Source organism: Elephas maximus, chromosome 24 (assembly GCF_024166365.1).
Source record: "Elephas maximus indicus isolate mEleMax1 chromosome 24, mEleMax1 primary haplotype, whole genome shotgun sequence".
Lineage (NCBI taxonomy): Eukaryota > Metazoa > Chordata > Mammalia > Proboscidea > Elephantidae > Elephas > Elephas maximus.
Genome location: NC_064842.1, coordinates 12,269,894 through 12,294,369, shown reverse-complemented (window position 1 = coordinate 12,294,369; position 24,476 = coordinate 12,269,894). Strand labels below are relative to the sequence as shown.

General features: G+C 44.8%; 2 protein-coding genes across 4 annotated transcripts in view; one reads left to right on the top strand and one right to left on the bottom strand.

Moving 5' to 3' along the window:
• Positions 1-15,208, bottom strand: part of MIA3 (MIA SH3 domain ER export factor 3) — a 62,473-nt gene extending 47,265 nt beyond the window's left edge. For all 3 annotated transcript variants that reach the window (XM_049868000.1, XM_049868001.1, XM_049868002.1), the window contains exons 1-5: positions 15,041-15,208; positions 11,208-11,341; positions 8,223-8,309; positions 2,768-5,606; positions 784-945 (exon numbers count right to left, since the gene is read on the bottom strand). In XM_049868000.1, the coding sequence (XP_049723957.1) occupies positions 784-945; positions 2,768-5,606; positions 8,223-8,309; positions 11,208-11,341; positions 15,041-15,173 (3,355 nt within the window). In that variant the 5' untranslated portion in view covers positions 15,174-15,208. The remainder of the gene's footprint in view (positions 1-783; positions 946-2,767; positions 5,607-8,222; positions 8,310-11,207; positions 11,342-15,040) is intronic.
• The window catches only part of TLR5 (toll like receptor 5), a 566,717-nt gene extending 542,455 nt beyond the window's left edge, over positions 1-24,262 (top strand). The window contains exon 2 of the transcript XR_007515233.1: positions 24,252-24,262. The gene's annotated coding sequence lies outside the window, so the exon portion shown is untranslated. The remainder of the gene's footprint in view (positions 1-24,251) is intronic.
• Positions 24,263-24,476: the final 214 nt, after the last annotated feature.

Genomic DNA, 24,476 nt, shown 5'->3' with positions numbered 1-24,476 from the left:
ACTCGGGGTGGATTCAAACCGCCAGCCTTTTTCCTGATAGTCGAGCATTTACCCATTTGTGCCACCCAGGGACTACTAGTATAAACCAAAAAAACCACACCCATTGCCGCCGAGTCAGCTCTGACTCACAGCGACCCTACAGGACAGAATAGAACTGCCCCATTTGGTTTCCAAGGAGCGCCTGGTGGATTTGAATTGCCAGCCTTTTGGTTAGCAGCTGTAGCTGTTAACCACTGTGCCACCAGGGTTTCCACTAGTATAAAGATTCCTAGATATTTAACATGTCTGAGTAGCAAATAAAAGAAGAAAGAATTGAGCTACCATGTATTCTCTGGGGGCGTGGGAATGCGAATGGGGAAGAGCACAGAATCAGTGGGTTTTAGGACAGTGGTCCTCACACTTCAACGTGTACCCACCCCCAGAGTTTCTGATCAGGAGGTGGGAAAAATCTGCCTTTCTGAATTCCCATGTGCCGCTGATGCTGCTGGCCTGGTTTAAAACTACTCTGTTAGAGCATAAGGCCTTCTCAGAATAATTTTTTATATTAAAATTATTTACACAAGGCAGTGACAGCCAAACATTGGTTAGTTATAGTCTCTGGCCTTTTTCCTGTTTTCAGGCTTAGCTCCTGCTTTTCTTTTAATTCCTCTGGGATTTTTTTTTTTTTAACTGGTACATGCCTGTATTATTTTTTCCTCCCTTTCCTACCTTTGACAACAAGTCTCCTAGAAGGTCTTATTTATGACATGCCTCTACTTTGTAGAAAGAAAAGAGCAGCTTTACCTGGGTCTGAATCTTTCTCAGTATTCGGCGTCTGTGACACTTCTGAGGCAGCTGTGTCACTAGTCATGGGTTGATCCAAGTGGCCGGGCTCTTCAGCAACCTGCATTTTCCAATCTTCTGTGCTTCCTGGTGGGAAGTTATCCTCATGTGGTGGCTGGATCTCTACAGGGGAGAGGGATGCATTGGGCTAGCGAAGCTGGACAACATAACCCATCATCCCAGTGGCCAGTCCCCGACCCTGTACAGCTCTCAGGGCATCTCCACACTGCCTTCCATGTTACTGGCATACCCTGAAGCACAACTGTGTAGGGAAGTAGTTTCAGTTTCTTTCAGCCCACTTCAGAGATGGCTAATCTACCTAATAAAACTTAGAAAGCTACCTTTTTTTCACAGTATTTCATAAATAAACATATTTATGGTAGGGACTTGAATAATTTAACTTCCCTTGGCAAACCAATATGTGCCCATGTGGATAAATGTGCAAAAGAGAATTCCAGTCAAAAGCAGAAATATGAAACATCTACGTAGGAGTAGCATGAACTCTCTTAAACACAAAGCAGGTACTAGTACAGGGAGAGTCATTACACACAAAGGCAGTTCACTGATGTGCTTTTCCAATATTTTCAAAGTAACTCTAAGAGCCGAAAAGACTAAACCTTCCCTATGAGGCCCAGGACATCGCCAAGGAGACCCATGTTGTTGTGTGCTTTCGATTCCGACTCATAATGAGCCCATGGGACAGCACAAAACTGCCCTACAGGGTTTCCTAGGCTGTAATTTTTACAGGAGCAGATCGCCAGGTCTTTTCTCCCATGAAGCCACTGATAGGTTCAAACTGCTGACATTTTGGTTAGCAGCTGAGCCTTAACCATTGTACCACAGGGCTCCCTCACGGAGACCTGTAAAAAAAAAAACCTGTTGCCATCAAGTCGATTCCAACTCATAGCGACCCCATAGGACAGAGTAGAACAGCCCCACAGTGTGTCCAAGGAGCGGCTAGTAGATATGAACTGCTGACCTTTTGGTTAGCAGCCGAGCTCTTAATCACTGTGCCACTCGTAGCAAAGATAAATTTCTTTGCAACCTCATATTTTAGCCTGAAAATTCATCTGAATTTTGTACTCTAAAGTATATCAGCTTTGAATAAACGTAAATGTCCTCTCTCTTCAAATTCTCAGGAAAAGTTGGCACTCTGGGAAGCTACGACCATTTATCCTGTGGCTTTATGTTCCCCCTGGTACTCTGCCATACACCCCCAGTTCAAGTACCCCAGTTTCAAAAGCATGGGTATAGAGAATAGGGCACGGAGCCAGGAATCAGAAAGTTTATGTTAGGATACCAGCTTGGGGTCAACTCAATATTGACCGAATGCCTTCTCTGTGTCAAGTGCTGTGTTAGAAAGGTCCTCATCCTGGTTCCTGCCTTGATTAATCTGAATGAAAGAACCCAGGGCCCAGGAGAGCTTAAGTGGAGTTAGTAACCACCCCCAAGAAGCAGGAAAGAACATGGCACCCACAAAAGATGAAAAGTTGGGAGGAATAAAGGAACTCAAGCAAACTGTAATAGTTATATTAGTCAATCTGGGCTGGACAGCAGTTATTTAATGATTTAGAAATTGTGTTCCATAAAGCCCTTTCATAGCTTCACGTGAAATCTGTACTTTGCTCACAGCTCTATTTTGTGCTCTGTTTTCCTGTTTATTTCTTTCCCTTTAGCTTTCTAGGAAGGTTCACTGGGAGGACACTAGCCAGTCTCAACTGTCCTAAGGAAAACAGGGTAAGAAGTTGTTATCCATGCTCCAGCTTAAAAGAAAGAAGGCAGGAAGAGACATGTGGACTTCATTCTGGTGTCTCTCTCCTTAAAGCACCTTATAAACTGTGAACAGAGCTTTACAAATAAGATACGAGGTATTTCAGTGAAGCCCCACCACCCCCTACCCCATTTCTCAAGCCTGACTCTGTAAGGCCATAGGCAGGTACTCTACCTTCCCTCGGTCCATCCCAGCCTTCCTCTGGAGGCCGTGTCACCGCCACCAGTACAGTCGGCTCTGCTGTGGAGTGTTTGTACCTCACAAAATAGATTAGGTCTTGGATATCATCCAGCACTGCAGCCTCTTCAAATATGTTATTTTCCTTCGTTCCCAGATCTTTATTTTCATTCACACGGGTATCAAGCATTTTTTCTGCGACACTCAGAATGTGTGACTCAGAAGCACGGAAAACCTTATCTAGGACTTTATCCACATTATAAGGCAGGCTCTCCTGTTGGGCTGACTTCAACTTTAATGACATTTCTTGGAACATGGCTTCCAGTTCATGGACATCAAAGTACTTCTGGAATCGTTGCAAAGACTGCTGTTCTTTAAAAAAGCTCCTTATTATAGGGAAGTCCTTCTCATTGTCACTGTGTTCTGGCTTCATAGTTTTATGTGGAGCCCAATGAAACAGGTCATCTTCAAGTTCTTCAGAAGCAGACCACTGGCTTTCTGGGCCCATGAATTTCTGTAAATCCTCATGGTCCTCTTTTGAAAGTTCCTCTACCTCAGGCTTCTCCGCAAACCCTGAGGTCTTTGGCTGTTCCACAGGGTTGTCTTCTTTAAGGTCATCAGAATCTTTATTCTGAAACAGTTCACCTAACTCTGGAGTCCGAATTTTTTTTATGTAAGGGAAGTCACTTACTTCAGATGGTCTATGTGTTTTCTTATCTACAAGAGGGCTTTCTTCCTTTTCCACCTCTATACTAGCTGGTCCCCCCTCTAGCATATCTGCCCCTTTGGCCACAGTTTCATTTTTTCTTTCAATCTCCAAAATCACACCTGTTTCTACTTTGTTTTCTCCAGTTTCTGGATCAGGATTAGAGGTCTCTAAAATAGCTCTTTCAGGGGCTTGCAGATTAACCTCTAACCTCCTGTCCTGAATCCCAGTGTCTTTTTCTTTAGACTGTTTTGCACTTACAGCGTTTTCATCCTCCAGCAGCTCTTCAGGGACTGAATCATCATCTTCCGCCTGAGACTCTTCTGTATGGAGACCCAGTACTTCTGCGCTGTTGGTCTGGCCTCTGTTTTCCACTTCCTGTGTGCCCTGCACTGCCTTGTGATGAACAGACTCTTTATCTGAGGTGTCCTCTTTGACTTCTCCCTCAGAGAGCCTTCTCTTCTCATTCATACGCTTAGTAACTGCAGCCGCCACATCCCTTTCTTGTTGCCAAGAAAGATTTCGTCCCTGAACTGGAACCTCTCCTTCCAGGTCTGTGTGCAAACCCATTTCATCTGGAGAGAAGAATCTAGGTTGGTTTTGAGTTCTAAGAACTAGCTCCTCTTTAAATTCCTCATCCTGATGCTCCACTGAACGAGTGTGTGGTTCTGGTCCACCTTCCTGAACATCCACGTCCTCCACAGCGTCTTGGGATGCATTGGGCTGGTCGTCTCCTAAGCCTGGTCCAATAGCCACGGATTCCTGTCTGAGCTTGTCTTTCTTCATTTGATTCCCTGCAGCTTTAGGTACAGGTTCACTGTCTGCACCACCTTCCAAAACACGTTCACCAGGCCTTTCTTCGTGGGGTGTTTCCTTTGAGATATGAATAGCTGCTTCATTTTGGTCCTTTTCTTTGTTATCAAAGGCTGATTTTAATGTTTCTTTACCCTTCTCCGCAGCTAGCAAAGAGTTGAGGTTACTGCTTTGAGTAGTAACAGGCACAGTCGTCTCTTCTTGCTTCTTATCCTCTAATTCTGTCTCATCTTGTACCAGGCCCCTTTTGGATTCCTGAACTTTCCTGCCTTTTTCTTTAATGTCAAGTTCTGTGTCCATTTCTGGGTCTTCGTCATCATTTGTTTTAGGAATTTCTACAATCAAAAGGCCATCTTCTGCCTCTTCAGGGTCAACAGAATCTATTGCTGATTGTGCTTCCCCCCGTTTGCTATCCGGAACTAACACATCATCTTCCTTTTCTTCCGCTGAATTAGAACTCTCTAAATCCATCGTTCCTGTTTTTTCTTCACTTCCTGTGACAATAGAGAAGATAGTATCCCCCAACGTGGCTATTATATTTTTATCATCATCTTTGATGCCAGGAGGCTGAGCTACCTCAATCATATTTTCTTCGTTGGACTTCTGGTGTTTATCTGTTGAATATTTCTCAACTTCAGATTTCACGGGAGTTTTCGTATCTTCTCCGTCTGTAAAGGTGAGTAATGGTATCTCATCAAAGTTTTCTTTACTGTCCTCATCCTCTTTCCCAACTGTGTAATATTCAGCATCCAATTCCTCATCGAAATCATCTTCTAATGAAGTAACAAGTCTGGTTGACTCATCGTCCGATACAAATGCGTCCGCAGTTGAGCCAAATTTGGTTTTCAGGTCCAGAGTCATTTCTTTTTTCAGAAGTGTATAAGCATCAATCTTCTCCTGTTCACTTGACACCTGAGAACCATTGCTGGTTTTGTTGTTTTCACTTTCTGGCACTTTTAGTTTCTCTTGTAGCATTTCCTCAAAAGGGTCAAATGAAGATTGCTCTCCCTGAGCATTGTCTGTTTGACCATTTGCATGAGGGTGATTCTTCCCAACCTCAAATCTTTCTTCTAGATCCTCGGTGTCTTCAGAGAATAAACTTTCACCTTCCTCTAAGTTGGCTTCTTTGGGTTCAGGTTCAGGGTCACTTTCCTCAGATACTTCATGAGGCTTTTTCATATGCTCAGAAGTTTGTTCTGTGGCTCTCTCAGAATCTCCAGTTGCAGAGTCGTATAATTCCCAAGATCCTAAAAGTTCTTCTATGTTATAATTATCAAAATCATCTCTTCCTCCATCAAAACAAACAAAATCTGTCTCCTGTAAGGGAAAGAAAAACATTATTGGTGTCACTCACTAACCACACGTCACAGAATAAATTCCTACCCATGCTAACGACGGGGACAACCCAGATTCTTGTTTGGCTCTCCCCGGGCTTTTGTGCCACCCTAGGTGATGACGGTTCTTCAGCAGTAGAGGATCAGAGGCCGGAATCCACGTTTGCCTGGCGTCCAGCTTCCATTCCTCTACTCGAGTCGTGCTCCTGGCTTCCCTCCTTCTCTCTTCCCCAGAGGAGGAATGACTGGTATGGCTGTGGGCTTACTGACCCTGTCCCTTGTTTCTCTTTGGCACACACAAAATCCTCTGTTCTTCCTGCTCTCCGTTTTATGGGGACAGACCCCCTTCGGCGGGGCCCCCAGTTGGCTAGCTCTATCTGGCTGTGTAAATCTGTCCCATTATAGATGAAATGTCAGAAAGCCCACTATTGCTGCACAATTGAGCTGTATTCTCCAAAAAGTTTTATCAGGTAATAATGTTGACATTTTATTCTCCATCTGCCTGACACCTGGGTCTCTCAATTTGTTCCGCATACAGTTGGGGAAAGAGGGGTGTCATTATTGGGTCCCCAACTCCCAACATCTACGTCTGATGTTCTGTCACAATAATCTGCCCAGGAGAAGATGGAAGACCATCCAGCTTCTCTACCACCATGCCCTCTAGACTCCACTCTGCTCACCCAGCTCTCAGGCTCTAATTCTACCTGGATTTTTGGCTCACAATTTCCCTGGATTGGGAAAGATAAATCAGCTTAAGAAGTATCTTATTGAGATACAGGTACGTGGAAGCGAAAATTTAAAGGGACAAAGAATGGTCTCAAGGGGGCCTCCCTGCTTAATTATTACTACAAGAACAACTGGAAAACAAGATTCTGTAAGGGATATACCCTGATGTCAACCAGAGTTCTGGGTAATCACTGAGATCTGCCATCAGAACTATCTGTAAATCTACATTCATCCTTCCTACACTAATGAACAAATGAGCTCAAAAAATAAATAAAAATGAAAAAAAGATACAGATTGAGGGAAAAGTTAAAAGCTAACAAAGATAATTTTCTTCTCCTAACTAATGTCTCACTGTATTCTGGGGAGACCTGCCCGGTGGAGTAAGGATAAATGGTTTCCTCTTTCAGTCACACTCATTTCCCAGCTGTTTTCTTAATGTTGACAGAACATGCAGTGAGCGTCTGTGAGAAGGTAAATCCCAAGCTGGTGAGGTTTCTGTGACCCCTGACCCGCTGCCTCACACCTATATCCTGGGCAGTCTCTCCATCAGCAGTGAGGTCAGATAGACGACGGGGCCGATTCTGTGATGCTCTAGATTATCAAGGAGAAACTGTAAGAACAGCAGATAGTTCTGAGGCGTCACCTGCTCCGCCAGCCTCACCCAAGATTTGCTGGGGCCAGCAGCTTGCATGCTCTGCACCAACTCCGAACAAAGAGCCCCTCAAAGGCTGCTGAGGGAAAGTGAAGCACCCACTGCTATAAACTTTTAAACTCCAGGAAATAATCAGCTGGAATGAGGATCCCAGAACACAAAATTCTTTTAGTTATAAAGCTGCTTTAAGTCCGTGTACCATAGAGGAATGCCTCATAGAATGTACAGCCAGGACCTTACAGATTTGAGACCAGACCTCACCTGAAACTCTCAGGCTCCCTTTTCCAAATCTATAAAACCAAAACCAAACCCGCTGCCATCAAGTCAATTCTGACACATTCCAGCCCTATAGGACAGAGTAGAACTGCCCCACGGGCTTTCCAGGGAGCGCCTGGTGGATTCGGACTGCCGACCTTTTGGTTACCAGCCTGGGCTCTTAACCACTGTGCCACCAGGACTCCTTCCAAATCTATAACTGTAACCCTTAAATCACTAAAAAAGTCCATAATAAGTTTACATTTCTGGCCTAGTACACAATTTAGGCTTTGATTTATTTATCATGATTTATAAATACTTAAAATGTCTAACAGTTATCCAGTGAGTAGTTTTCCAATTGGGACACCTCCTCCTTTTGCTTACAAAAAGAACTTATTAACCTCTTAATAACTAGAAACAAAGATGTTGAATTCTTAATTTTTTCACATATAAAGTAGCAAAGAAAAGCCCTGTGTAAGAGTGTGCAGCCTGATATAAGAATATGTACTTCAATATACTAGATAACTATGTGATTAGTCTCCTTTAAATTCTTTTCAAATGTTTCCTTCCTTCTTTCCTTCCTTTCTTAAGGTAGTTTCATCCCAAATTAAAATATCATATACAACCATTAAACTAAAACCAAACCCAAACCCATTGCTATTGAATTGATTCTGACTCGTACAGACCCTATAGAACAGAGTAGAACTGCCCCATAGGGTTTCCAAGGCTGTAAATCTTTACGGAAGCAGACTGCCACATCTTTCTCCTGTGGAGCAGCTGGTGGGTTTGAATCGCTGACCTTTCAGTTAGCAGCCGAGTGCTTAACCACTGTACCACCAGGGCTCCTTTTTTCCTGACCAAAAAAACAAAACATTCAAAGCCTTCCAAAAATAGTTAAATTAATTTAACTGATGAATTTATAAGCTAATTTATAATCAAGAACAAAAACAAAAATGCATGACTTACATCTGTTGGAAGTTGTAACTCTTCTTTAGTATATTCATGAACTACCTGGATTAAATCCTTTGGAAAATATCCAAAAATACGCCCAACCTATATGAAAGAATAGGCAAAAGCAACAAATATCAGTAAAAATTCTGTATGAGAAATACAAATAAGAGACTTGTTAATAGTGAAAGGAAATACACAGATAGATATATAAAAATAAGATAGTTGCTATTATAATTATACTGAGATATTCCAATAAAGATTAAGTACATAATACTGTGAAACCAATGTTTCTAAAATTGAAGTTTTCTTTTCAATATTCAGCTTAATTCTAAGCACAGGGCACACACTGTTAGACTTTTAAATAGATAAGAGATCTGCATAAGAGATAATTATTGTATGTTGTTTAATTAAAACTATGCAAATCCAAGCTGGTGTGAACCACAATTCCAAATGACCTCTAGTGAGAATTTACCTATATATTTCACTGCATTACTCAGTACTTATTATCTTTCTTAAACCAATAAACAGCCATGAAAAATAATAAGTAAAAAGAATATAAAATTTCTGAAATGTATGACCACTACAGCAAAAAGCAAATATTTCTTGATATTAGATGCTATACTGGCTTTTTCAAAAACTACATTTACAGGTATTTTGAGGGAAGATAAAACCGTAATGTAATTCATATGAATCTACACACCAAGCTACAGCTTCATGTAAATTAAATCTCTATGGAAAATAACCCAATGCACCTTCAGCACTAGCAACTAAGGTATAAAAGTGTGTTCTCTTGGGAAACATACACTGCCTTTTCCTAGCTACTGTCTGAAAGGGAGAGTAGACCTCTTCCCAGTCATTAAAAAAGAGGGAGATTGATACACGGGTCAAATGCACAAAAAGAAAAAAAAAAAAAAGCCCATCTTATCAGTAACTATAATAATCCCCATTCCTGAGTGCTTTTGTTATTTCTGCCCACTACCTGAAAGCCAGTATTAGCAGTAGAATACTGCCATGAAGATTAGATAAGACACTGAAATCAAAAGGTGCCATATTGGCGGTTAAAGCCTAAAATTCTAAGAAACCAAAAAAGACTTAAGACAAAGAAACAAGAGTCATTTTGAAAACTGCTGAGAGAGAATTGTTCATTTCCTCAACCATCAGGTTCGAGAAATGAGAGGTAAAACTAAGGAAAATACACTTTTCCCTTCTGGGGAAAATTTTATTAAAGATATTTTAGAGAAGAGAAAGGAATCAGAGATATATGGAGAGAGGAAATACATTTATCTTTGTCTAATCTTTGTCCACTGAGACTACAGTTCATATAAAGCTCCATGTTTATCAACTGGGTGGTGTCCCATTTCTTATGGTCTCACAAAAAAAATATGGCAGGATTGTGGGCCCTCATGAGTCAGAGTTATCTTTACGTCCACCTGTCCACTCAGTGCTTGATTTTGCTCCTGTTTATCACCCTTGCCAAGCAATTGTTGCTTTGACGTGAAAAAAGCCAAACATTGCTTCAAGAGAACAGTTACACACACTACGATCGCGGTAAATACAAGTACGCGTCCTCGCCCTATAAGACGTGGCCCCTTCCGTTACAGAGCTTTGGCTTTATAGGGAGTTAAAGGTCCCTGGTGGTACGAAATTTCCGTGCTTGGCCACTAACCAAAAGGTTGGCAGTTCGAACCCACCGGGTGGTACCGTGGAAGAAAGTCCTGTCAATCCGCTTCCCCAAGAAGGCAGCAGGATGAGAGTTAGGACTCGAAGATAGGCAGGATTTCTAGATTTCATGAGCAAAAAGTGGGGTGGTGGGAAAACGCACACTGAGTTCATTTATCCAGGGAAAAAGAACTTAACCATTATACAAAAATGCAGCCTCAGTACAAGGAAAATAATTTCCAAGATAATAAAGAAATCTTGTTCAATAGACTTGAAAGATACAGAACAGATTCTTCCCTGTATGGTGTGACTCAACTGGGATTCTGCCTAGAGACCAGGGTTGTTGTAACTGACCGCTTGACTTTTCAAGAGTCTCCCTAGGAATCTAGAGTGCCAATAAAATGAATCTGTTTTTCCATATGGGGGTATCTCAAGCCTCAATTGCTGCTGTTTGTTTGATGTTCCCTTGAGGGTGAAAACTCACACAGTTGAGACTGGGTATCCCTCTGTTTGGGATAACCCAAAGGTCATTATAGACCCTTCTGCTTTCATAAATAGTCCACACACCACACTTCTTAAAAAGGAAAGGACAATAACTCATAAACCTCTCAATGAGGCTACTCTGGGTGAGTCTCCTCCTTACAAACTTCAGCCCTGCACTGATTTTCATGTCTGATAGCAGGGCATCCATGAAACTAGCTGGAAACAGAGTGCCTGGGGAGCCTGCAGAAGCAAGTGTCTGAGAAGCAAAAAAGCACGACCTGTAGTTGCTAAAAGCCAACAGGCAGCTAAGCATACAACAAAAATGGCATTTTGTTTTTTAAACACATGACTAAGAGCACGAAGAATTGGGTAACATTATTCAGAGGGATGCCAATTTTCCTGTAAATATTAATGATGTAATTATAGAAAATAAAATACACATAAAATCAACTCGAAACATGCATGCCTGAAACACTATCTTGCACACAGTTTACAGGAGTAAGTCTAATGCCCGTGAATCCTATGAAAGAACAGTTCCTTCCTTTTTGAAGCAATGAAACTAAGACTTTTCACCATTTCAACCTTTAGTATGTGTGGAACACCCAAGGCTGGAAGACCTAGAACTTGTTGCTGAGAGCAATAGCCAGAATCAGTTCAATCCTACTTAAGAGACCTTTGCTGAGCCCTGCTCTCTGCCAGGTCTGATGCCCACTGGGGACACAGAGTCATCTTTTTTCAGTCTAGCAGAAAGGACAGGTTAACCGCCCCAAACACCCCAAGAAAACAATTATTTAAATCTACAGTGCTAAACAAGCTGATAAAAAGTAAGGAAATAAGGTATAACAAATTTTTACTTACACTTCCAGCCCAAACTTCAGGCGATTTCCCTGCCAGTTTATAGTAGACATATACAGGATCACCTTTTTTAAAATTCACAAATCGACAGTCTGGGCCTGTGAAATCGTCTAGAGCCTCACCCCGGTACATTAACACTGTATATAAAAGAGACAAAAAATTAACCGGATATCAGGATTCAACTTTTACAGTCCACAGTGATTTATCAGGAAATACAAGAATCCACTCTAAACCGTCAAGTTTCTCCAGTACCCGCTGGAATGACTTTCAGCTCATATTCTCAAAATATCTAAAATCTTTAGAGCTTTATCGTTACAGGAGTCCCTGGGTTAAAGTGCTTGGCTGCTAGCCAAAAAGTTGGAGGTTCAAGTTCATCCAGAATCACCCAGAGGTGCCTTGGAAGAAAGAACCAGAAATCTGTTTCCAAAAAGTGAGCCATTGAGAACCTATGGAGCACAGTTCTACTGTGACACACATGGGGGCACCGTGAGTCAAAGTCGACTTGATGGCAGCTGGTAACTAGTTATTGTTCTATATCACAAGGTGCAGCAGAGACAGAGGGAAGGAAAGCTCTTCCCATTTTTCCCTGTAGGTGATGCTGAGAAACAAATTTATGTGTCCACATCACAGATGGCCGATCTCGGGTGAAGCTCTTGGGTTCCCGTGTCTAACCCTCTAATCCTCAATTTTTGCTGTTTCATAATCATGAAAAGCATCATTTTGCAAATGGGTAACTGAAACACGGACACTGGCTGGCTTAAGCATGGCTACATGCAGAAATAACAGGGAGCTGGAAAGAGCACCCTGGAACCCCCAAGGGGTCAATTAACTTGAACTAACCACTAAAAGGCACCACCTTTAAGTGGCTGCAGCTGCTGCCAGGGAGCAGTAAACACTGTCGATTTCATTTACAGCCATGTTGTGTTTTCTCCCCAGCACCTGATTAATCTCGCAGGAAGGGATACCGTACCATCTTATGGATCCAATCACGTAACAAGGCGATAGTCGCTGAAGGTAAATAATGTTGACTGTATTCAACATTAAGACGATTTCAAAACAAACAAAGGAAGAAATACTCTTGTTTCTATTTTTCTATAAACACAATCAAAAGTGGACATCACCTGTGGTAGGGACCAAGCAAAACTGTGGGATTAGGTCAGTTACCTTCAGCTTCAAATGCAGGACTCAAACCACACTCAATTTGAAACTGGTAGAAGCAGTATTTGGGGGGGGGGGGCCAAATACACAGTTTGTAATGCACATGTAAAATGAAATGAACAGTAAGTGCGTTTATGTAGCGAAAAAAAAAAAAGGATGCAATGGAGATGTTTTTTCTAAAAGTCAATTAGCAATAAAATACATAAAAATGTATTCGAGGAACAACAATATAGATTCAGAGGCTGTTTCCTTTCTAAAGCTAAAATGTGACTCTTAATACATGTCAGCATCCTAACTCAGATCTAATAGGATGAGAGACCAGGCTGAAGGTGATGGGGGGTCCAGCAGAACTGGAAACGGCAGTGTTACTCTTGTCACCCTAAGAATAGATCGTGGAGGATTTATAACACTATGTCCAATGACCACATAATGCACGAGTGCTTCCGCTATGTGAAAAGCACACAAACACACCTTGCACCAACACCTCGCTGACTATTTCATACAACACCGCACAGACCCAGGCCCTGCTCTTGCTGGTGCCGGTTGTGTTGGGTCACATCTGTTTGTACACACATCATTTCTCAAGTTACTGTACAACTGTGGGCCCTTCCAACACCATTTCTTTATCCTGAGGCCTCAGCAATGATATGAATCTGCAGGTAACTTACATCGAGGGACCCAGGTAGGAGAGTGCTGGAAAGCAAAGGATAGCAAACATTTTGCCATACTCAACCCTGCTTGCGAATAGCCTGGTTTTGTGCTGAGAAAACTGAAGGAAGAAGTACTAGTGGAAGTTTTGCTGCCTTTAGGGTGCTTGTTTACACCAGCCCTAAGGTAACCTCCAAGGAGGGCTTAACACAAATTAGCAATCGCATCTTCTTGACTGGAAACCCTGGTGGTGTAGTGGTTAAGTGCTACAGATGCTAACGAAGAGGTCGGCAGTTCACATCCTCCAGGGCTCCTTGGAAACTCTATGGGGCAGTTTTATTCTGTCCTATAGGATCGCTATGAGTCTGAATCGACTTGACAGCAGTGGCTTTTTTTTTTTTTTTTTTTGTCTTCTTGAATGGTGCTGTAGTGATATAACTCTTCCACTCGTGAAATTTGTTTGCAAATAACACCAATTTGAATATAAGTAGCAAACTGTAGGCCTCTTGGCCTTTTCAGAATGAATATTTTTCTATATGTATTGCTTACAATTTATGAACTACCATTTCTGCAGCGATTGTCAGTAAGTCCCAGTCCACCAAACACGTAGGAAGGGATTCCAACAACACAAGTGTCTAAAGCCAAGGGTGATTTGGCTTATAAGATCCTTGGAGTATTTATTGCTATTAATTTAACAACCCTCTTCATCTGAGTCTGAAGATCTCTGCCCTCCACACTGCCCACAATCCAGGACTGGGGGACAGTTTCGCTTCCTGCGCACTGGAGAGGCGGCTGCCTATCTCAGGTGGCTGATGCTGATCCTCCGCCCCTTTCGAGATGGAGATGTTGGCCTTCCTGCTGCCCTGACAGTTTGCAGGGAGGCTTCCATGCGCAGAAATGACAGGATTGAGGCAGAGTCGGGGCGGAGACCTTGGAATACACTGCGTGCGTGGACTCCAGGCCGGTCCCAAACCTAAACTCCAATCGCTGTTCAAAAGGCAGTAGGAGCCCAAAATGCCAGTAAAGCTGAGGGCGCAGGGACAGCGCCAGTGCGCCTCTTCCGATCCTCACCGTCAATCTGCCACTAGAAAGGCGCCCACCAGCCCTTGGCGCATCTGCCCCCGCCACTGCACCGACCGAGGTCCCCGCGGCGGGGGCACGAAACCTCTCGGTTGCAGCGTGGGAAGCCCAGGGCCCGCAGGGCGCAGCCCCATCTCCTCTCCTACCCGTGCAGGGCAGGGTAGGGGGCGGCCGGGGGCCACGCCGATCCCCGCCTCGGTCAGCAAAGGAAAGAGAAAATGCCGGCAACAAGTGGGTGGTGCAGCCCCCCACAGTCAGGACCGCCTGCCCGGCGCCGGCAGAGGTGGAAGGGAGCAGCTCAGGGACCCGCGGCTCGCCCACTCCCGCGCTGGGTCCGCACGGCCCGCGCCCCCAGCCCCCAGTCCGCACGGCCCGCACCCCCGGTCCCCAGTCCGCAGGGCCCGCACCCCCGGCCCCCGGCCCCCAGCCCGCAGGGCCCGCGCCCCCGGCCCCCAGCCCGCACGGCCGCCGAGCCCCCGGTCCCCAGTCCGCAGGGCCCGTACCCCCGGCCCCCAGCCACCAGCCCCCAGTCCGCATGGCCCGCACCCCGGCCTCCAGTCCGCAGGGCCCGCGCCCCCGGCCCCCGGCCCCCAGCCCGCACGGCCGCCGAGCCCCCGGCCCCCAGTCCGCAGGGCCCGTACCCCCGGCCCCCAGCCCCCAGCCACCAGCCCCCAGTCCGCATGGCCCGCACCCCCGGCCCCCAGTCCGCAGGGCCCGTACCCCCGGCCCCCAGCCCCCAGCCCCCAGCCCCCAGTCCGCATGGCCCGCACCCCCGGCCCCCAGTCCGCAGGGCCCGCGCCCCCGGCCCCCAGCCCCCAGCCCCCAGCTCCCAGCCCCCAGTCCGCAGGGTCCGCGCCCCCAGCCCCCAGCCCGCACGGCCGCCGAGCCCCCCGGCCAGCGCCACCGCGGAGACCCCGGGGCCGCACCCGCCCGCCCGGGGGCGCACTCACTGCTGCATTCCTCATCCGCGCACAGCTTGTGCTCCGAGAAGCGCCGGCCCGGGCTCAGGTTTGGCTGAGCCGGCAGCCACCAGGGCGGCCCGAGCAGGAGCAGCCAAAAGAGCAGCCCCGGCGCCGCAGCCATGTTGTGGTCAACTCGGGAGCCGGTGACGCCGAGGAGGCCCGGGCGGGGCGGGGGGCGGGGGCGGGGCGGGGCGGGGGCGGGGTAGGGGGCGGGGCCGGGGCGGGGCCGGGCGGGGCGGGGCCGGGCGGGGCGGGGCCGGGCGGGGCGGGGCCGGGCGGGGCGGGGCCGGGGACCGATACGGGAGGCGAGGCCGGGCGGCCGGGGCGGCAACGGGAGGCGGGGCCGAGGGGCGGGGCGCGGGCGGCAGGGGGCGGGGAGGGACGGTCCGGGGGCGGGGCCGGGACGGGCGGGCTGTCGCCGTGGAAAGGGCTCCCGGCTGACACGTCAGCAGGGTCTCTCGGGGAGGGTGAGGGGGACCTGAAGGAGGAGCATCGGGAGCTCTGTCCGTCCCCCCGAGGCCGCCTCCTGGTGTCGCTGCCTTGGCAACCGGGACTCTCTAGCCTCTCCCTCGCCCAGTCGCCTGCCTTGGCCGGGTCCCTCCCCGCGCGACCCTCCGCGCGATTCCTTTCGCAGCGCACCCCCCTCTGCGCGCTTGCACACCCCGTCCCCGCGCCGTCCCAACTACAGGTCCTTTCTGGGACCCTCTCGCAGCTTTTGATTCGTGGTCCGTCCCAAACCAGCTTACCCCCACACCCCCTCTTGGTTTTGTACCTCCTTTTCCGAACTACCAAGTCCCACCCAAGGTTTGCCACTGTCAACCCCCGGCTTCCGGCTCCTCCCGGTTTCTTGGGACTCCCCTCCCCCCGCCCCAGATGCCCTAGTCTGATTGGGGGTGTAAATTAGAGCCAGGGGCTTCCTTGGTCTTTATTTGGGCCTTGGGGGTGGAGGTGGTCAGTACCCTACCTTCCCCTCCATCCTCCCTCCCCTAGCTGAGATCTTGAAATTCTTGGGTCTTTATTCTTAAGGAAAGTAGTAATTTAATTCAACACGAATTTGCTGAGCTTCCATCTTATGCCAGATACTGGACAAAGCACTAGGGTGATGGGAGGTGGGGAAAGGAAGAGGTGAAAAGATAAATAAGACATTCTGGCTCTCCTCTAAAAACCAAACACCAAACCTGTGGCCCTCAAGTAGATTCTGACTCATAGCGACCCTGTAGGACAGAGTAGAACTGCCCCATAGGGTTCCCAGGAACGCCTGGTGAATTCAAACTGCCAACGATTTGGTTAGCAGCCTTATCTCCTAACCACGGAACCACCAGGGTTTCCGCTCTCCTCTAAAGAAGCCCACAACTTAGTAGAAATCAACCAACATAAAAACGATGAAATAATCTATGTCAGAGTAGGGACAGGCGATTAGGCATGCAAATGGTTGAACTCTGAGCTACTAACGAGAAGAGTGGCCCTTCAAACCCCCCCTCCCCAGAGACTCCTCGGAAGTAAGGCTTCCCTATGGGGTGCAATTCTACTGTGCACATGGGGTCACCTTGAGGGGATCACTCCATGGCAGCAGCAAGAACATCCATTGCAGAGCAGTGGTAGTTCAGCGGCAGGGTTCCCACCTTCCATGCAGAAGACCCCATTTCAGTTGCCATCCAGGGCACCTCAAGCACAGCCACCGCTCCTCTGTCAGTGGGGGCTTGGGTGTTGCCATGATGCTGAACAAGTCTCAGCACAGCTTTCAGATTAAGGACTAGGAAGAAAGGCCTGGGAGCCTACGTCCAAAATTGAGTCAATGAAAGAAACACCTGTCTTTGCTGGGCTGTGAGGTCCGGGAGGTCCGGGCCAGATGGCAGTCAGATCCCATTGTGCATGTGGCTGGGCGTGGACTCAATGACATCTAACAACTTTTACTGAGTGCTTTCTTTATGCCCAGATCCTAGTCTAAGATCTTCATATGTATCAGATCAGTCCTCACACAATAAAACCAGTTGACATGGAGTCAACTCCAACTCATCGTGATCCCGTGTATTTCAGAGTAGAGCTGTGCTCCACAGGGTTTTCAATGGCTGATTTTTTAGAAGTAGATTGCTAGGACTTTCTTCTGGTCACCTCTAACCCAGTAAAAACTTCTAAAAAATCTCCAACCTTTCAGCTAGCAGCCAAGAGCACTAATCATTTGCACCACCCAGGGACTCCCCTCACACAATAGTGCCGCACAGTGGTGGGTTCTGTTGCTATCCCTATTTTAGAGATGAGTAACTTGAGGCATTACACACTTAGTGAGTGATGTAGCCAAGATTCAAGCGCAGGTAAATGCTCCCTGCCCCCTTTTAATCACAACAGGGGAAAAACCTATTTGTACTTTCTGACTAGGGAAGCAAAAGCTTGTCTAAATCATGTTTTTGTTGTTGTTGGTTGCTGTCAAGTCAATTCCAACTTGTGGCGGCCCCATGTGTGCAGAGTAGAACTACTCCATAGGATTTTCAAGGCTGTGACCTGTCAGAAGCAGATTGCCAGGACTTTTTTGGTGCCTCACGGTGGATTCAAACCACCAACCTTTTGGCTAGTGCTCAAGTGCTTAACCATTTGCATCGCCCAGGGATACCATTTAAGTCATAATATAACTGAGGTAGCTACATGTGCAATTAAAAAAAATAAAGAGGACACAACCGTCAAGTCAGCCGCAGAGCAAAGGGCTATGATGCTCTGGCCATGAATGGAACGGCTGGCATCTGTCTATGGACGGTGGCTTCTCACTACAGCCACGGTTATTCACCAGCCAAAACCATCACTTGGCTTCCCACACTAAATGAATTCATTAAAAAAAAAAAAGCAGAGCAAAAACAAAAGGAAAGAAGTATGGCTTGTCCTTGAAATCCATAATATTTAACAAAAGAAGAGATGGGGAAGAGATGCCCACAGATATTTGTCTGCAGAGGCCACGAAATATTCCATTGGTCCAGCAAAGTTCACATGCTGTCTGGTGAGAATGTACAATGGATAAGTTCATGAAGAGGGACTCTCCATTCAAGTAGTAATGCCATTAGGATTTCTTCATTTCTTTTCTACTATGTGTTTATTGGAACCCTGGTGGCACAGTGGTTAAGCATTTGGCTGCTAATCAAAAGTCAGCAGTTCAAATCCACCAGCCACTCCTTGGAAACCCTATGGGGCAGTTCTACTCTGTCTTGTAGGGTTGCTATAAAAGGGAATCAACTGGACAGCACAGGTTATGAGTATGTGTTTATTTGTTTTAGAATCTTAAGTGTGTCTAATAGGCACCTCCAACTTAGTATGTTGAAAATAAAATTCTTTATTCCCTCTCAAACCTCCTCTTTTCAGTCTTCTCTACCTTGGTAAATGGCAACTCCCATCTTTTGTGCTCAAGTCAAAAACTTAAAAGCCATCCTTGATTCCTATCTTTCTCTATCATCCAAGTCCAACCCATCAGCCAATCCTGTGCACTCTTTGATTTAGTAGCTTTATTGAGCTATAATTGACATATAATTAACTGTACAGATTTAAACATACAATTAGATAAGTTTTGACATACACCCATGTGTATATCTGTGAGACCATCACCACAATCAAGATACTGAATATATCCATCACTCCCAAAACAGGCCTTATGCTTCTTTGTAATCTCTCTCTACCCTCTCCTGTCTCCAAGCAATCTCCCATCACTATAGATAATGTTTTGCAATTTCTAGGATTTTATATAAATGGAGTCATACACCTGTTAGGTGCTGTTGAGGCAGTTCTGACGCACAGCAACCCTATGTCCAACAGAAGTAAACACTACCCGGTCCTGCGCCATCCTCAAAGTCTTTGCTATGTTTGAGCCCATTGCTGCAGCCACCGTGTCAATCCATCTCATTGAAGGTCTTCGTCTTTTTCGCTGACCCTCTACTTTATCAAGCATGATGTCCTCCTACAGGGACTGGTCCCTCCTGATAACAGGTCAAAAATATGTGAGACGAAGTCTCGCCATTCTTGCTTCTAAGTTACATTCTGTCTATACTTCTTCTAAGACATACTTGTTTGTTCTTCTGGTAGCCCGTGGTATGTTCAATATTCTTCACCAGCACCGTAATTTAAAGGTATCAATTCTTCTTCAGTCTTATTCATTGCCCAGCTGTCATATGCATATGAGGTGACCGGAAACACCATGGCTTGGGTCAGGCACAGCTTAGTCCTTAAAGTGAAATCTTTGCTTTTTAGCACCTTGTTGTTGTTGTTGTTAGGTGCCATCCGGTGGGTTCTGACTCATAGTGACCCTATGCACAACAGAACAAAATACTGCCTGGTCCTGCACCATCCTCACAATCATTGTTATGCTTCAGCTCATTGTTGCAGCGACTGTGTCAGTCCACCTTGTTGAGGGTCTTCCCCTTTTCTGCTGACCCTGTACTTTGCCAATGATGATGTCCCTCTCCAGGGACTGATTCCTCCTGACAACATGTCCAAAGTATGTAAGACGCATTCTCCCCATCGTTGCTTGTAAGGAGCATTCTGGTTGTACTTCTTCCAAGACAGATTTGTTCTTTCTTCTGGCAGTCCATGACATATTCAGTATTCTTCGCCAACACCACAATTCAAAGGCATCAATCCTTCTTCAGTCTTTCTTATTCATTGTCCAGCTTTCACATGCGTATAATGTGATTGAAAATACCATGGCTTGGGTCAGGAGCGCCTTAGTCCTCAAGATGACATCTTTGCTTTTCAAAACTTTAATGAGGTCCTTTGCAGCAGATTTGCCCAGTGCAATGCATCGTTTGATTTCTTAACCGTTGCTTCCATGGCTGTTGATTGTGGATCCAAGTAAAATGAAATCCTTGACAACTTCAGTCTTTTCTCTGCTTATCATGATGTAGCTTATTGGCCCAGTTGTGAAGATTTTTGTTTTCTTTATGTTAAGGTGTAATCCATAATGAAGGCTGTGGTCTTTGATCTTCACTAAGTACTTCAAGTGCCCTTCACTTTCATCAAGCAAGGTTGTGTCATCTGCATAACGCAGGTTGTTAATGAGTCTTCCTCCAATCCTGATGCCTCTTTCTTCTTTATATAGTCCAGCTTCTCAGATTATTTGCCCAGCATACAGATTGAATAAGTATGGTGAAAGGCTATAACCCTGACGCACACCTTTCCTGACTCTAAACCAAGCAGCATCCCCTTGTTGTGTTCAAACAACTCCCTCTTAGAGTAAGTACAGATTCCTCATGAACCCAATTAAGTGTTCTGGAATTCCCATTCCTCAAAACGGTTATCCATAATTTGTTATGATGCACACAGTCGAATGCCTTTGCATAGTCAATAAAACACAGGTAAACATCTTTCTAGTATTCTCTTTCAGCCAAGGTCCACCTGACATCAGCAATGATATCCCTTGTTCCACATCTTCTTTGGGATCCAGCTTGAATTTCTGGCAGTTCCCTGTCTATGTACTGCAGCAAATACTTTTGAATGATCTTCAGCAAAATTTTACCTGTGTGTGACATTAATGATATTGTTTGATAATTTCTGTATTCTCTTGGGTCACCTTTCTTTGGAATGGGTACAAATCTGTATCTCTTCCAGTCAGTTGGCCAGGTAGGTGTCTTCCAAATTTCTTGGCATAGATGAGTGAGCACCCAGTGCTGCAACCGTTTGGTGAAACGTCTCAATTGGTATTCTGTCAATTCCTGAAACCTTGTTTTTTGCCAGGGCTTTCAGTGCAGTGTGGACCTCTTCTTCAGCACGATCGGTTCTTGACCAACCAATTCTTTTCAGTACAGTGACTCTGTATTTCTTCCATCTTCTTTCGATGTTTCCTGCATCGTTTAGTATTTTCTCTGTAGAATCCTTCAATATTGCAACTCAAGCCTTGTTCTTCCGGCAGTCGATGTACTTCAAGTACTAAGTACTTCAAGTGCCCTTCACTTTCACTTTCAGCAAGCAAGGTTGTGTCTTCTGCATATCACAGGTTGTTAATGAATCTTCCATCAACCCTGATGCCACGTTCTTCTTTATATAGTCCAGCTTCTCAGATTATTTGCTCAGCATATAGATTGAATAAGTAAAGTATACAATCCTGACACACACCTTTCCTGACTTTTAACCATGCAGTATCCCCTTGTTCTGTTTGAACGACTGCCTCTTGGTCTATGTACAGGTTCCTCATGAGCACAATGAAGTGTTCTGGAATTCCCATTCTTCGCAATATTGTCCATAATTTGTTATGATGCACACAGTCGAATGCCTTTGCATAATCAATAAGACACAGGTAAACATCTTTCTGGTATTCTCTGCTTTCAGCCAGGATCCATCTGACATCAGCAATGATATATCTACCTCATTCCATGTCCTCTTCTGAATCTGGCTTGAATATCTGCCAGTTCCCTATGTACTACTGCAGCCATTTTTGAATTACCTTCAGCAAAATTTTACTTGTATGTGACATTAATGACAAAAAAAAACAAACCAAACTCATTGCTGTCAAGGCAATTCGAACGCACAGCAACCCTATAGGACAGAGAAGAACTGCCCCACAGGGCTTCCAGGGAGTGTCTGGTGGATTTGAACTGCTGACCTTTTTGTCAGCAGCTGAGCTCTTAACCACTGCACCACCACCAGGGCTTGGATATTAATGACACTGTTTGATAACTTCTGCATTCTATTGAATCACCTTTCTTTGGTATGGGCACAAATATGGATCTCTTTCAGCCAGTTGGCCGGGTAGCTGTCTTCCAAATTTCTTGGCACAGACAAGTGAGCAACTCCAGTGCTGCATCCATTTGTTGAAACATTTCAGTTGCTGTTCCATCAGTTCCTGGAGACTTATTCTTTCACCAATGTCTTCAATGCAGCTTAGACCTCTTTCTTCAGTACCTTTTGTTCTTGGTTACATGCTACGTCTTGAAATGACTGAACGTCGATCAATTCTTTTTGAACCGTGACTCAGTGTCGTACAGCAGGTATTCTTTTTTTGTCTGGCTCCTTCCATTCAACATAATCATTTGAAATATGTCCAAAATTGGACCACTTCTCATATGCTGACATCACAGGCCAAGCCACCAACATCTGTAAAGATGGCATATCTTATTAAAGAGGCCTTCCTCTACCACCTTACATAAAACAGAAGTCCCTCCCATGATTATCCAGCTCCTCGCCGTGGTTTATTTTTACCTTAGAGCTCTTACCACCTGACTCAACATTTGCTTATCTATTTGACTGCCCCTCTCACATACACACAAATCCGAAATATAAGTCCCATGAGCACAGGGAATTTATCTGCTTTGTTCACTTCTGTAACCTGGGAAAATGCCTGGAATGTTGGGGTTCTTAATGAATAATCTGTTGGAGGAATGAACGAGTCCTCACATAAATACATTACTGTTAACCTAAACAAAGTCTCGATATAGAAATAGAACAAGGCATTTGGGGCTTCCCCTCAGGACACCTGCAACACAGGAAGCAGAATCTGGAATATATTTTTTGTTGAATGAGGGCATATTTGTTGCGGAGTGAGTGAGTGAAATTGCACTGTACTTTTTTTCAAAATACTATCAGAATATTAAAGCAGATAAAGAGGTAATTTTTTTCCCCCTACTTAGAGCAGAATTGCATGACAACACATCGGTGGAAGGAGCAAAGTTCCAAAATGACCTAATAGAATATTACTTCAGCTAATATTTACTTTGGCTAATATTCAGATATGCTTTTATATGAAGAATTAGGGTTCTCCATTGCTGGAGAACTAGCAAGCTAGTTTGTAGCTTTTACAGGGTTTTGATTTCTCTGCGTTCTGTTCTGATTGCCTTAAAGAGATGTTAACTTGGTAGCAAGCTTGGTGGGTACCTACTCAGAAAAAATGTCTCGGCTGACCACAATGGGGGATTGGGGTGGTTCTTCTTGCCAGCGTGTGTAAGTACTGAATGAATCAGGGTTCATTTTTACTCATGCCATTTTAATATGTGGCATCGATAGTTAATCAACATAAGCTCAAATCCCAACTGTATTATTTGTTAACACTTCAGGTAGGATAAAGGTTGAGTAGCAGTTAAAAATAAATGTGTTCATGACACAACATGGTGAATGCAATTAATGTCATTTAAAAATGGTTACAATGGAAAGTTTTGTTATATGTATTTTACCACAATAAAATTTTTAGAAATAATAAAATTTTTAGAAATAAATATATCTAATTCAGTCTTGTCACAGCTGATCAGTAATAACTGCTTGCAATAATCAATTTTATGCTGAGTACCTACAATGTGCTTTAGGACTTTATTTATGAGGGTCTTTTTAAGTGGGGATACAGAAATATAAGAAATGGAGGGTCCTTGATCTCAGAGAATTTGCAGTCTGATGGAGAAGACAATCAGAAATGAATAGGAGACTTTATAACAACATGTTATCCTTGTAAACCTGCCATAGTGCCTGTCCAGGAATATCTGGAAGGTCTCACAGTAAAGTTAGCAGAAAGAACTCAGTGTTCAGTTACCAATAATGAAATCCCTCTACATTCAGAGAATGGTGTAAAAAATTTTCCAGGGACAATAGTTTCCAGTCAAAATGGAATATCAGGGCCCATGTTAAAAAAATTTTTTAAACTGTACAAAATATATGAAAACAACAATTTTCAGATATTGAACAAGCAGTACCCAACAGCAATCCCTAAGAGAAGTGAAACAAATTAGGTGAGTGCTATGACTGTGCCAGCTTACTCCCTGGAGAGAGTCTGCAGGCCACAGCCAGGGAGGAGAAACACAATGAGATGATGTTTTTGAGTTGAGACAAATTTGGAAAGGCCAAGGCATCTAGACTCCACAGGACAGGGTTCTAGAGAAGCAAGTTGCGTGGAGAGGAGATAGCTGCACAGAGAGAGTTCTTGGGTTTCCCTCAAGTCTTCCGCTGAGGACTAGGAAGCACATGCATGCGAGCAATGAGCCCAAGGCTGGGGAAAGAGCCACCAGAAAGGAAAAAGAGGAACAATCACTAGAGTAAAGAATGGTCTATGTTCCCACCAGCCATAGTAAAAAAAAATCTCATGATAAGCAAAGCTTTAGGTAGAGTACTCAGTAACGGTGAAAAATTACCCATGATTAAAGCCTGCTCTGGTTCTGCCTAACAAAGCTTAAAAGTAAGGCTGGAAAAGATCAAACTGTTCCCGAGTAAATTAACTGCATTCCAGAACAAAACTCAGGAATATTTAAAGGAACACAAAAGCATTCAACATCCAACAATTGTGAATTTGCAATGTCTGAAATCCAATAAAAAATATGAAGCATACAAAAAAAATAGGGAAATACAAACCATAAGAAAGATCAATCAATAGCAACTGTCAGAAATGACACAGGTGATAGAATTGTTACATAAAGACAACAAGACTGTTATATTCTGTGTGTTCAAATGCTATAGGGAAGCATGGGCATGTAAAGAA